This window comes from Halyomorpha halys, unplaced genomic scaffold (genome assembly GCF_000696795.3).
Source record: "Halyomorpha halys isolate HHAL.00 unplaced genomic scaffold, Hhal_1.1 Scaffold901.1, whole genome shotgun sequence".
Taxonomy (NCBI): Eukaryota; Metazoa; Arthropoda; class Insecta; order Hemiptera; family Pentatomidae; genus Halyomorpha; species Halyomorpha halys.
This window is the reverse complement of record NW_027106556.1, coordinates 546019-561303: the sequence shown is the minus strand read 5'-3', so window position 1 is coordinate 561303 and position 15285 is coordinate 546019. Positions and strand designations below refer to the sequence as shown.

Sequence of the window (15285 nt, the reverse complement as noted above, 5' to 3'; positions counted from 1 at the left end):
CGAGGACTGTATATCATGTGTAAATCATGCCTTTTATACGGTTTTGATGCTTTGATTTTTGTCTTTCTTGAAAATACTATTTTCTAATTTTTTTTTTTATGTAATACGATTTTGTATTATTCGGTACTGATGTAAATAAAGATTTAAAATTTACATATTTTTTTAAGTGGCTTTTAAAAAACTAATTTCTATTTTTTTAAACTTGCTAATAGTATCAGTTGAATACTCACTGTTTATGTAATCTCAAAAATTAGAGATTTTTTTTTATTTGTTCAGGTGAGAGTGGGATTTTTTATAGCCTATTTGTAAACCAATATAATTTACTGAGTGTTAATGACTAAGAATGGAAAAAATCTGGTAATGTAGATGAATTCAAACTTGTTCCAAATTTTATTTTAGGAGTTATTTAATTGCAATAAATTAAAATTTTTATTTACAAGGATTAGCCATTGCTCACATTTGTTTTTCATTTTTCTGTTTTAATCTCTGGGAATAATATTGTTTTCCTGGATTGTCCATAAACACTTCACTTATAAGTGGTTGTAAGGAAAAACAATCAGAGGTAGTTCTAATAGTTATTAAATTTTGGCAACATAGCTAAAATAAATGGTTAGCAACATTTAACTGCTGCTGTGTTAGTTTTATTTTTTTTATTAGATAGGAATTAAGGCAAATATCAAGTACCATTATACCTTAACTTACCTGCATATTAAAACTAGTTAATTTAGTACACTTTTTTTTTTTTTTTCATAAATTGTCTTTATTCGGATCAACATCATTTAAAGGGTACAAAAGGCTCGAATATGGGGAATACATAAATCCAATTATTCGTAAAAATCCAGCGAGGGGTGGAATAGTGTACTATAGGTAGGCTTCCACAAAATTCCTCACTTGCATATTCAAAACGGTCTTCATTATTAAAGGGATGGAAAAATTTCCAGCCTGCAAAACCAGTATTGATTGATACATGGAAGTTTGTAATTTACTTTTAAAATAACATTAACAATCGCATTAAGTAAAGTATGAGCACAATGCACAATGCTAAGTAGTAAAAATATGGTGTGGTCCATGCATCACACAACTTACACTTTCTAATCTACTTTGAGTTGAAATTAATTTTCACATATTTCAAAACAGAACAGATCTAAATTATTCATTGTGACCTTTTTGTATTAATTTTCCAAATGAGCCTTTCAATTGACAGATTAACTAATTTTAACAGTTTTCATAACAGTACTTTTTGAATAATATTTCTCATTGCAAAAGTATGGCAGAAATATAACAGTTTAATAAAATTTATATCCTGCTCTAAAGCATTTGTTTAAGACTGAATTGTTATTGAATCGATGTTGACAATTTCATCAATGATTTTATATTTAGTCATCCTGACAACTGAAAGGCTCAAATATAATATATTTAACTCAACCTATATATTATCTAGGTTTAGTAAATTTTTAAAAAAAGAACCATTTCATCACTAAGGTGGCAAGAGAAGATTTAACCCCGCATGCCCCTGCCAGTTCAATGTCAAATGCCATTTTATTAATGCGTTTTTCGTCACTTTCCATTACTTTCTACGACTTTGTATGCTACTCATTATTTCTTCTAAGTCTAAAGTCTTTGGCTTTCCAACGATATATAATACAGCCGTACTGCTATCCTTGTTTTCAGAAATGTGTTTTCAAACTGAAAAAAAAAAATTTTCCTCCTATCTCCTTAAGTTAATAATAAAATCCTTTCATAATTTAAAACTTGCAAACAAGTGAAATGATTAACTATATCAAACATAAAAAAAGGAACTTTACAGGAAGCCATTTTGGAAAATCGTCATCTAAACCCTGCCAAACTATTTCAATGAGACCTAGCTAATATCAAATACCATTTAATTGTAAAGAGACATATCTGATTTTATCAAATTCGTTAAAACCGTTTTCGAGAAAATTGAAAAAAAAATATGTGAAAAATCGATTTTACAAAGTGGCACTTCCAAAAAGTCTATTTTATCGATGCCCCATCCCATGGTATAGCCGCCTTAAATATGTAGTTTCAGCTTCATACGACTTTACGTGTTTGAGTTAGACTGACCAAACACACCATTGTGAAGCTGCTCAAGATCTTTGTCAAACTATACGTGAACAAGCACACCGATGTGCTTGTTCACGAATAGTTGGTTATTGGCTTTGTATAGCCCAAGATCAATGACATGTATATATTAGCTGTTACGGCTAACCCAGCATCAGGATTGAAGACTGCTGCGACTTTGCTAGATCGGATTGTCTTAGAGGTCAGTTGCCATAAGCCAGTTATAATTGCTGGAGATTTCACGCGTGGGCACAGAATGGAGAAGTAGAATTACAAAACGAAGAGTTGCTAACATCTGTTACGCTGAGGGTGATAAGGAGCATTTTCACTTTTTTTTTTTTTAGGTGTTATATTTCATCGTATTGGGCATATCGTCCGATCAGTTGTGTTAGTAAAACTGATCAAGTTGTCATTTCACTACTAACTCGGCGACATGTACTTGTAAAGAACTCCTTCTTATTCACATGTGATGTCATGTGCAATCTTTCTACATTAGAAGAAATGATAAATGTAATAAAATTATTAAGTGCTTAAAATTTATAAATTTGAATGAAATTCTCGAACAGAAAAATACATCTATACTGAATTCTTGGAAATTCCTTCTTTGTCGGAATACCAATGAAATAAATTTTACCGAAGTTCATGGCACCACTTTGGAGTGGCTTAAAGAGAATGTTCGACACAGCATTTAGACCTCGTACTTGAAGACACGATGCGTCCAATAATTGAGCATCACAACATAGGAAGGAATTCGGAAGAAAACAAATTTGTGTTGATACCTGGAATTCTTTTATAGGCTTTCAGGCGGCTGTCTTCTTGAAGCTCTCCAGCCCAACCTTCTTGCAAACTCAGTTGACAGTCCAACTCTTCTTCTCCCGGAACGTGTGGCTAAAACAGAATGATTTCCATCAAACAGAATAAAAAAGATCGCCTTAAGAATCATATTCAACGTACACATTTATGAACTGTTAAAATCATCGTTAAAGAGATGTTTTCCTTCCTTTCTACGTTCCGTTGACAATTTATGATTTATTTTTTGTTTTGTTATTTTTTTTAATACATTAAAATGTATTTGAACTATCCGCCTTGGATTTTCACATGATTTGTAATTCTATTTTTTATAATTGTTTTGAGTTATTTTTCATTGCCTTTTGAATATATTAATGAAGTTTATTTGTTGATTAACGTTACTCATTAAGATAAACTAAAATTACTCCCTAAAAAAACAAGCAATTAAGGGATTGAATTTAATACTATAAAAAATTAGTTAAAAAGGGTACTTATGATGGTTGTCAACCTACGTGTGCTTATTGGCCAATAGGAAGGGACCACGATCTTGAAGCTTAGTGAGGTTCTGTTTATCAGGAGTTGAGTAACTTTGTCAAAGGTTATTTGTAGATGCGGCTTTGAATGTCGTAGTGTTGGACATATAGCGGTATTTGTTAACAAATAATTGATGTATTATATTGTTTTATAATTCTCTGATTAGAGATGATCGTGTATACCGGTGTTTGTAAGTACACTTAAGTTCCTTCTTCGAATTCGAATTATTATTTTGATAAAACTTTTTAAATTTATGGTCTCTGTTGATACTGTAGATTTCTTCATTTCCATTTTTTAATTTAATTTTAAAGAATTCATGGTTATTGAAGGTCATTTAAAAACCTTTAATGTATTCCTCACTACCATTTTCAATATTAACTGATGATTATTGGTTTTAAATTGTCCTGATAAGACATGTAAGATTATTAAAATAACTAGTGCAAAGATGTTTGAAAGCAATAGGAATATTGTGGTTGTTGAATATGTGATGGATGGTGTCTTAAAGATTAATTATCTCCAATACATTTTTACAATTTTTTTATAATCTTGAAAAAAAATATTTGCATGATATGTGGATATTTATTTATTTCATGTTTATAAAATTATAAAATAAATTTGCATTGTAATAAAATGAATGTTGTAATGTCTTGTCAAAATAAAGTTACAGTAAGTTAAGTGGGCGAGTTACACTTATTGTTCCTATTTATCAGACATTCGAACTCCCTATTTATTTCTATTTTTATGTAGTTATTCATGGAAAATTCGATTTTTTTTTCAGTTTTGTTTGGGATTTTATCTCAAGCTTTTTCTCTTTATTCTTCAACCTCAGATGTGGTAGAGTTGAATGACAGTAATTTTGATAAATTAGTGACCAAGAGTGATGAAATATGGGTTGTGGAATTTTTTGCTCCTTGGTGTGGACACTGCCAACAATTAGCGTCTGAGTATTCTAAAGCAGCTACGGCATTGAAAGTAAGGTTTTGTTCACTGAAATTGTTATTTCATAATTTTATTAGTTTGCCAATAGTTTCAATTTTGAGTTATTTTTATGTTTGAAAGTATGTTTATCTAAATGTTTGTTTTGTTTTTTTTAACTTGGAATTAGAGATTGTGAGCATACCAAAACTTATCGATTGTTATGCTGTATGAAATTCATGGAAAATAAAAGAACCTTTAAGAGGTACTTGTTACCAGTGATTGGAAATAATAGTCAATAATTGGAAATAACTCAGCTCATCTTAAGTTTGATAAGAACAATTTTTAACCTCTGCTTAAGATACCTACTATAAAGAAAAATGTTATTAGTACAAGAGCTCTGGAGAAATATCAAAAAATAAAATGATTTTGCTCCAGTTTTTGATATTGTAAGGAAAACTTTATTACCTATAGTTTATAATTATAGTCTTCCAACCAAAGTTAGGGGGAATAAAAAATCACTGCTATTTCAAAATGTAAAAAAAAATAATTTTTCATTTGGAGCACCATATCTTTAATACTACATTCAATACTTAAAAACCTAAGAACATCATTTAAAGTAGAGTAAATTTGCTAAAATATAATCTGTAATAGAGCTGTTTGTGTTCAATACTTCCCGAGATAAACTTTTTTATAAGGAACATTTCATATTGAAAAGTCATTAGTTAGTGAATTTATTTTGTAATTACTATATTTATTTAGGAATCATTAGACATACAGATGTCTATTAGCACTCATATTAAATCTAGTGTAATGTACTATAAAGTAATGATCAGAAGATGGTTGACTGTAGATAATATATATGATGAGAAGATTGTTGGGGGTTCGGTCAGTAAAAAACACAAATAAGTTGAGAGAACTTATGTAATAGTGCCAACGTTGGCACTATTAAATAAGTTCTCTCAACTTATTTTTATTATTTATGACCGCGCCCCCTCCCCAACCATCTTCTCATATATCATATGTACTTTAAAGTAGTTTATGACACTTAGTAGTTTTTATATTTGCCAAAATCAATTCACTAATTGTTGTTTTCACAATGTTTTAAAAAAATATATAAGATGATGGTCAGGGTTGCGGTCAAAAGAGAAACAAAAATAGTTGTTAACTATTTTTGTTTCTCTTTTGACCGCATATCAATATATCAATTTTTATGGTCAACTATATATACATATATGTTTTAAAAAAATGTTTGGTTTATGAAATATCATTTCTCAGGAACTGTTAGACGTACAGATATCATACGTAACCCCTATTATGGTTCATATTTTTGAGAATTTACTCCATTTTTAAATAATTTGGTATGAAGTTTTTTTAGTTCTGTAGGTAGTTTTTAGGATATGGAGCTCCGAATGAAAATTAGTGAAAAATTTAGGTTTTTCTGGAATAAATTTAAGTTCAGGAGAAAGAATTTTTTGTATCTTCAGAACTGCCACGAATTTCTATTCCTTCTAACTATGGTTGGCTGAGTCATCAATTTTGACTCTTAGCTGTTTATAGTTTTCTTTACAGTATCAAAAATCTGCATGATATAACTGCTTTCTTTCTCCTCTTGGGCTCTTAGACTAACAAAAAATGTTTATCAAACATCAGAAATACAGAAAATAGTTCCTTTTATAGTTCAATATAACAGTTTACAAATTACTTCTTCTAGGGGTAGGGAGAAGAGAGATAGAAACAATTTACATTAACAACAATCTAACTATTAAGATAGAAACAAACAAATAAAGAACATTGAGATTTAGGTCTTGATTTTTTAATGTTTACAAAATGTTTGAAATATGCAATTTTTGGAGTAATCGTCATTACAATTGATTATAATTCCATCTGTACTTATTCAAATATTAATATTCTTTAATGTCGTAGGTTTTATAAAGGATTTTTTAATATTAATATTTATAATTACATTATCTTTTACTTTCATTAGCATATTTTATTCCTTCTAGGGTGTTGCTAAAGTGGGAGCAGTGAACGCAGATGACCACAAAAGTGTTGCAGGTAGGTATGGAGTCAGAGGATTTCCAACTATTAAAATTATTTATCAGTCAAAGACTGAAGATTACAATGGACCTAGAACAGCACAGGGCCTAGCTGATGCCGTTGTAAATGTAATTAAAAAGAAAATCAATGAAAAATTGGGGGGAGGAAGCAAGGTATGTGAATGGTGATATCTGATTTAGAATTCTATTCCATGAAAAACCATTAGGTTGATTAATATTTGGTTGCAGTCCTCAGGAGGTTCACCAGATGATGTTATCGAGCTGACAGACTCGAATTTTGATAAGTTGGTTTTGCAGTCTGATGATATTTGGTTAGTGGAATTCTATGCACCATGGTGTGGCCATTGTAAAAACCTTGCACCTCATTGGGCTGAAGCTGCTACAAAATTGAAGGGAAAGGTAATCTGATAAGAAATTTTCATATCACAATTGATATTAAATCTTTGAATATTTTAAAGATGAAAATATTAAATATGAACTTGTGATGTATCATATCCAAAGTTCTTGTTTAATACATGTCCTTGACTGCTTCGAAATATTTCTACTAAGGGAAGCATGGTTATTACCTAATTAAAATATTAGGTAATAACCAGGGTAATCTCATAATATTAACAATCTTCAAGGGTAATTGGTTATTACCCTAAGATTTTTCAACAGATATTTATTCTGCCATTTAGCATGTTTTTATTGTAAATTTATTTCATAATTAGAGACCTAATCCAATATTTTTTTCTAGTAGATATTATTTGTTACTCGTATTGTTTTTACAAGATATTATTAAAAAAAAAAAGTAAGATTTACTTATCATAAAATTTTCATAGATTCGTTCTAGTACGGTATTATAAGATGCTCTGGGTTATTTATGTGTTCAAGATATGTAGAATCTAAAAATAGAATATCATCCATCCTCAGCTTCTTTCCTAGACTATTGGGCCTGATTAACTTGAGTGCCAAGACCTGGAAAAGTTGGGAGGTAAAAAAGGTGGAAAAATATGTTGACAAAATTCAAAAATGGTGTGAATTATGTAATGGTTTGCTAATTAAATTGTTTATTAATTTCATCATTAAATAACTAAATATTTCAGAATCATTATAACAACCCCAAAGTCTGCCAAGTACATATGAGAATTCAATTTCCCATAAGAATCCGTCATTATACTTTATATATCCTAATTATGATGACAAAACTCATATGATTACTGATTCTCAATTATTAAGGCTAATTTTCACAGGAAATTGAACTCTGTAACAATTTTGACTTTTACATTAGGGTGGTATTACCCTCAATTTGTAAAAATCAAATATTTTAAGTTGTCAAGTTTCTTATCAAGAGTAGACTCACAAATCCATATCTATTATCACACATTATCAATTTGGTTTTAGGCTTGATAATCATTTGAGCTGTAGTTGGAGCTATTCAAAGATGGTGCTGCAGCACCTTCAGCTGTCCTATGTACATCACAAAGTTTTTAAATAATTAAATTAAATATGAAGATTAAGATTATTAATCCATTTATAAAGGAAAAAGTATTATTGCTGCCTTGAATTTTGTTTAATTGCTTTCAAGTTACAGAAATGCTTCGTATAGCTCTATGGTTAAGAATTTATTTATTTCAGTATTTTATGCTGAAGAGTTAACAAACATTAAAAATTAAGATTAGTTGTTTTATTTTTTATGTTAAGGGATTTTTTCCTGATAAGAAAATTTTATATTGTGAACCTCATATTGTAAAATTTTACTGCATTATTTTATGATTATTGCAGGTCAAACTTGGAGCTTTAGATGCTACTGCTCACCAGAGTAAAGCAAGCGAATACAATGTCCAAGGTTACCCAACAATTAAGTACTTTCCCCCAGGTAAGAAGTTCAGGTCCGCTGTTGAGAATTACGAAGGTGGCAGAACAAGTTCAGACATTGTTACATTTGCTCTTGAGAAACTTGCTGAAAACATTGAGCCTCCAGAAATTAAGCAGGTACAACTTTCTACATAGATATACTTTCTATATAGATGTAAAATAATTAACATCTAAAACTATGGCTATTAAAATCATCAGTGTACCACATTTTAGTTTTTTCAGTTAAAAGTTTGTAGTTTATAAACAAAATTAAATACTTAAATAACAATATTATGTTATTATTTTAATTAATTACATTATTTGTGATAATTTTTTGCATAACTAAATAATCATGTTTATGTGTAATTTACAGATTTTAAATGAAAACACTTTGAAAACAGCATGTGAAGATCATCCTCTATGTGTCATTTCTGTCCTTCCTCACATTCTTGACTGCCAAGCAGATTGTAGGAATGGTTATTTGAACATTTTGAAAGAGATGGGTGATAAATTTAAGCAAAAGTTATGGGGGTAAGTTCAAAACATTCTTGTTCTTAAACTTAAATAATGGTAGTTAAAATAAGATGAAATTTCTTTTAATGTAGTCTGTTCAGGCTATTACTTAGCTTTTTTTTTCTTTATTTGATTTTATATTCATGTATTTTAAAAACATGCAATAAAAGGTCTTCAACAAAAACATCATTTGTCCAAACTGCAGTTTTTTCTCTAACAAGAAAAAATGTTTATGACATCTGTCGACTTATTTCTATAAGAGCTAGTGGTTATACTTTGTTCTTTAAGTAAAACCACATCTGGAGATAAAGCTAGGAAAGTAGTGTTTTTTGGTGGAAATAGAGTTGTTAAAAGTGAATTCAAGTTTTATTTCCACACAGTGTTCTGTTAGAAGTAGCAATTACCTCCTCTATATTTACTAAGGGGTACTGAGAGGTTGGATCCAAAGAACTTTAATTTTCTAACTTTAAATTTGACAGAACATTTATTTTATTCAAGTTATTTTTATTTCACAGAAAGCAATATATTTTTTATTTTATTTCATGAATATGTTTCTTTTATTTAATATACATTTAAATTAGGAATTCTGTGTAAATATTATTTTAATTGACAATTAATAACATTTCTGATATATCCATGTTAAAAGCTCTCACAAGGACTTGAAATATGAGTCAAATTGCAATAACAATCACATGTTTCATTTTTTCCATCATCTCATTGATTAAATTCTATTAACCATAATTAAGGATCCTGGATTAATATAGCCTCCCATCATAGCCAAATGTGCTACAAACATTGAAGATAATTATATCCAACTTTAAATTGTCTTCATAATGGGTGTTCAAATAAGTATCCATCTGAAAAAAGTTGGCTCCATCAGAAGGTTTAGTTGAAATTATAAGCTGTTAAACATAATGTCTTAAGTTTTGGCATCTGGTAACGACATAACCTTGAAGTAACTTTATCAGCATCACATAATTTTTTAATCAATTATAATGTGGCACTTAACATAAGTTATGTGCGAAATAAGCGTCATTTGTGGTAACTTTTGATTTACTTCGTTAATTTGAAGAAATTTGCAGCTTGATTGTTTTTAGAAGCATATAGTTGACTGCTTTAAGTGAGAGAAGTTCTTATGACAGGTTTCAAAAGTGTATAATGACACAGTATTGAAAATATTGGGAGGAAGATTCGGTCCAAAAAAAAAGAACTTGCATTTTCATAAGAAGTGGATTTAGCAAGCAGTTTCAAAATCGTTTAAAATAAGAAAAAACTTATGCTGTGTACTTGGTGGGATCAGATAAAAAAAAGAATTATCCTTCTACTTGATAATACTCATCTGCATGATAAGGCGCTGGTCAAAACTTATTTGGTATCACTTAATTGGGAAATCCTATCCCATCAGTTTCACCAGACAATGCCTCTTCCAATTATCATTTGTTCATCTATCTGAGCAATGCTTTACTTCATATGAAGATACAAAAAATTGTGTCAATTTGTTGATAGCCTTAAAAGTTGAAAAGTACTTCCAGTTATGAAAATTATTCAAAGGCTGTAGAAAGATGGAAAAGAGATATTGGCTAGTAATGGACAATACTTTGAATAAAAAGTAATGTACCTTTCTTTCATAATAAATTTTGAATTTTTGATAAAAAACAGCGTAAACTTATTTTTATACCTAAATGGTAACATGCTTACATGCACAATAAGCGTGCAGGTATCTATTTTTATTATCATTAGTTTATTCTACTTCTTCTGAGTGATTAGTTTTCTTCTATTTTAGATGGGTATGGTCTGAGGCAGGGGCCCAACCAGACCTTGAGCAAGCATTAGAGATTGGAGGATTTGGTTATCCAGCTATGGCCGTTATTAACGCAAAGAAGATGAAATATTCAATACTACGTGGATCCTTTTCAAGTGATGGAATTAATGAATTTTTAAGGTAATAGTTTGATTGTTGTATTATTAATTTATTCTATAATATGTCGTAACTGATTTGTTTGGTTTTTTGAAAGTATTAATAGCATGAAACCCATCCTTTTTTAAATATCACCCTATATCAAATTAAGGAACAGTAAATTTTCTAAATTGTTTACTCTATATGTATTTTGTTATGACATTGTTCAGGAGCAACTGCTCGTTTTTTAATTAATGGGTTCAGTCAAATGAGAATCCTCGATATTCGATCCTGACATTGATTGTTTTCCAGAAGCTTAAGAAAAATAAAAAATAAAAACATATAATTTTCCTCCACATTTTGCTTGTAATTTGAAAACTATGTCTTATTGGAATAAATTCTAAATATTTATATTATATTATAAATTAAAGAAGAGTAAATTATGAACAATTTTTATTTTAATGATTTTTTTGTTCAGTAACTTTGTTTTGAATTGAGCATGATTAACATAATGAGGGAATAAAGGGAGATGAGACTATGAAGAGGTCTCAGTAGAAAAAATAAATATCACTAAGTTGAAATTTTTACTTATGGTCATACTAAGAAACTTAAATGAACAATTTGACTGAACTACATTCTGTAATTTTGACTCAATTCAAAATATAGTGGCTGAACATAAAAATCTTTAGAATCAAAATTATACGTAATTTCCTTCTCTATATAATGAATATAAGAATTTTTTTAATGTCATGCTTTTCAAGTTTTGAGCATGAAAATAAAAAGGAAAACTTGGTTGTTACTGAAAAATGCATGATTTTCATGCTATTGTAGGAAAAAGTATATATTAATTTTTCAAACTTTTTTTTTAAAAAAAAATTTATATTTCTGGGAAAAATTATGAAGTTGAAATTCATAACAAGTACCCCCATATAAATAACCAACTTGAAAGAACTTACCCAAAATCTCCTGCTGGGATTCCTAGAATAATACTAGTTTCATGTGAATATCCCCATGATAGACATTTATTTTTTATTATTAAAATAACAATTATTTAATGTATTACTTTTTTCAGGGATCTCTCTTATGGACGAGGAAGCACAGGCCCAGTGAAAGGCTCTTCATTACCTTCAGTTGTAGAAACAGAAGGTTGGGATGGCAAGGATGGTGTTCCACCTCAAGATGAAGACATTGATCTCTCTGACGTCCGTTTGGATGATGAACTATAAAGGATTATCTTAGATTAGGCACCGTGTCCCCTGTTCCATGCCTGCCTTCCCCTTTTTCGTCTGAGATGCCCTGAGTGAGCTTAAAGACTGACTAAACTGTAAAGACATAAGACATACTGTGTTAGTTTTTTTATTTGTTCTTAGTCCAAGAAGATTTGTGATCTTTCATGTAATGGTTTCTTTAGCAATGCCGAAATTTATTTGAGAATTATTTTCTCCTATCTAGTGCCAAAACGATTTTTAATTTGATTTATTTCGTGTAGAACTGTCATTTAATTATTGTCTTCATTTGTAAAAATTTTTTTTTCAAAAATTGAAATTTCTTCGAATTAAATTTTTTTTTTTTCAAATTAATCCCACTATTCATCTTCCTTATGTGATCAATGCATGTTAAAGTGAAAGTGTATGTAATCCTTATTTAAAAAAAAAAAATTGCGATTGAATCTAATTTTTAATAATACTGATAAATAAAATACTTAAATTGTTTTTAGTAATGTATCATATTGAATGATTATTTGAAAACTGGAACATACTTAATTTTTTCTCTATTTTTTAATTGCACTACATACATTTTTTCATAAATTTAACCTGGAAACTATTTAAAATGTCTTTTATATTGAAAAAAATATGTTAAAATTTGTGGCATAGCGCATATGTTAATGTGTGACTTGATGTTATTCTCACATTTAGTAATGTGTATTTAGGTGATATTGAATTTAGTGGTTGGTGTTTAGATAAGCATATTATTATGACACCCAGTATTTGCCACTACAATAATTATTCCTTAAATGGTAATATATGTATATCTTGTACATCACCTGTTTTGCATTTATCGTTGTATTGATGAATTTCACTGTTAGCATTTTCTAGATACATGGGCTTATTGGAAAATAATGTCCTTATGTTTTGTGTCTAGGACCATCTTACACTCCTGTAATTTAATATTTATATTTTATTGGCTTGATAAAGGATATTGCAAAATTCCCTTCTTAGCTTTGCTTGGGTATTTTGAAATGAGAGTTGTTGATAGGTAGACATGACATCTGTTCTACTGGTAGATGAAAATTTTGGCTTCGAATGGGAAGCAGTAATTTATGTAGCATATAATAAAGAGCACACTTTTTTCCTTGGGAGCGTATGTCCTTAACAAGAAAAAGTTATCTAATCGGTTTACGTTATATTCAAACAGTAGCAGTCTCCTTTTTTTGTCTACTTTATTTTGATACAGTATATCTTGTTTTGGATGCTTGATATAAGTTCAAATCCATCTGCATTTTGTCAACTATTCAAGGAAGGGAGGTTTGTGCAAGACCTCAGGTTTTAGAGTAGTAAGATTGTTTTGATGATTTATTTACATTGGTTTTCCAACAAGTCCATGCTGTATCTACATTAGTGTAAGCTCTGTAATCTAATACTACAAAAACTATCTAAAAGTATTTTGTATGAATGTAAATTATATTAATAAAATACTTATTTTTTATTTTTATTTTTACACCTCCCCCTTAAAATAAATATATTTTTTTTAGTGGGGAAAGTTCCTTGAATCAGAGTTTTATTAATAAAACTTTAGGTATGCTAAATAAAATGTTTTTATAACTGCTTAACACTTAAAATGGATCATCATATTAACTGTGTTTTCTGAGGAACATCTGCCTATCATGCTTCTTGGTAGTTGAAATTATCTGCCTTAGAGGCAGTCAACACTTATTTGTTAGTAAAAAGAAGTTGTGTTCATGATTGATCATTTAAATGTTGTTACAAGTTTCTTTGAGTATTATGAAACATGAAGTACTTATTTATTAATATATTTTCAATAACTTATGCTGTAAGCTTCTGGGAAAAATCAGTCTGAAACTTATTTACATCAACTGTCAAGACTAGGAATAGATGCCTGCTGAGACCCCTAGGCAGATGTTCCTTTCTAAGTGTTAATCAAAAATCATTTTAACTTCCTGAAATGATATACATCCACTTATTAGGAAATTCAGATTAGCAAAACTTATAACACATATCCTCTATAATTTTTAAAAAATTATAATTTAGTTAATAGTGAGTTTCTGGTAAATAACCAATGTTTATGTTTAGGGTTGATTAGGATGGAATAAAAGAAAAAATATTTGTTAAAATAATTCGACTCTTGAAGATATAATTTTTGTAGAACCTTATATTATTTATATATTGAAAATAAATTTGACTTTTTCTGCAAAAACAAAGTTACCTGAATAATGTCTTAGAAATTCCCATATTCCTACTCAGTAAGAACTGGGTTGTACTAAGATTTATGACTACAACTTAACCTACCCACATGGCTATTTTAACTGAACTGTGGTCTTTGGAATGCTAGCAGCTGAATTGTCTGGTTTGCTTTCTTGTGTCATTTCAGATCATAAAAATGCCGCTTTATTAAGAAATTTTTTTTTTTTAGGATTCGCATTTTAAATAGATCTGGAAATTTGTATATTAACTTTTGAGAAGACACCATTTGAACCAACTAGATTCACCCGCAAAGTGCTGCCCCTTCATACTACCCCAACAACACATTTGTCTTAATGGCAAATTCCCACATGCACAAGACTTAGTTTTGTATCTATGTGTTTTTGCCTTGTTATAGTACAAGAACCCAAGAGGAGAAAAAGGGCATTTCACCCCAATTTTATGAAAATTATGTATAATTACTTGTCAAAATTGATGAGTCTGCCATTATATTAGGGGGAATAAAAATGGCAGCTGTTTCAAAACGATAAACATAATTATTTTTTCATTTGGACAACTATATCTTTAAAACTACCAACAACGATAGAAAATCTAAGTAGAGTAAATTTGCTAAAATGTAAGCCCTAATAGAGCTATGTACGTTCAATAGTTCTCGAGATATAGTTTTTTAAAAAGCAACATTTCATAAAAATGTACTGAAAGATCAGTAATTAGTGAATTTATTTTGAAAAATCTATCTCAAAAACTATTTGACATACAGATATCTATTAGCACTCAAATTAAAGCTAGTTTATGATGTTTATCTTCATAGGAGTTGTAGTTTTCATGATATTTGCTATAATAAAGGTATATTTTTTCAAAAACCAAACATTTTATAAGAACAACTAGAAATTAACAGTTTGTGAGTTTATTTTGTCAAATATCATAAAAACTACTTCTACAATGATAAACGTTATAAATTATTTTATGGTAAATTTAATTTGAGTGCTCACAGACATCTGTACATCCAATGGTTTCTGATATAAAGTTTTTCATAAATCAAACTTATCATCTGAATAACTATAAATCAATTTATTTTAGGAAATATCATGGAAACTACTATAACTATGAAGGAAAGGGTCATAAACTACTTTCTAGTGCCTTAAACTAGCTTTAATTTTAGTGCTAATAAACATCTATACGTCACATAGTTCCTGAAATATAGATTTCTCAAAATAAA

At 29.2% G+C, this 15285-nt stretch overlaps 1 protein-coding gene and 1 long non-coding RNA gene across 2 annotated transcripts; one reads left to right on the top strand and one right to left on the bottom strand.

Moving 5' to 3' along the window:
- Positions 1-804: 804 nt before the first annotated feature.
- Positions 805-3179, bottom strand: LOC136795180 (uncharacterized). Its single transcript, XR_010842747.1, has 3 exons — positions 3037-3179; positions 2862-2970; positions 805-942 (listed from the first exon to the last, which is right to left on the bottom strand). It is a non-coding gene; the product is annotated as an uncharacterized lncRNA (long non-coding RNA).
- Positions 3180-3433: 254 nt separating this feature from the next.
- CaBP1 (Protein disulfide-isomerase A6 homolog CaBP1) lies at positions 3434-12263 on the top strand. Its single transcript, XM_014430603.3, has 8 exons — positions 3434-3595; positions 4184-4377; positions 6327-6533; positions 6609-6779; positions 8145-8354; positions 8590-8747; positions 10513-10671; positions 11699-12263. Exons 1-8 carry the CDS (start codon positions 3574-3576, stop codon positions 11850-11852), a joined length of 1275 nt encoding a protein of 424 aa, XP_014286089.1. The 5' UTR covers positions 3434-3573; the 3' UTR covers positions 11853-12263.
- Positions 12264-15285: the final 3022 nt, after the last annotated feature.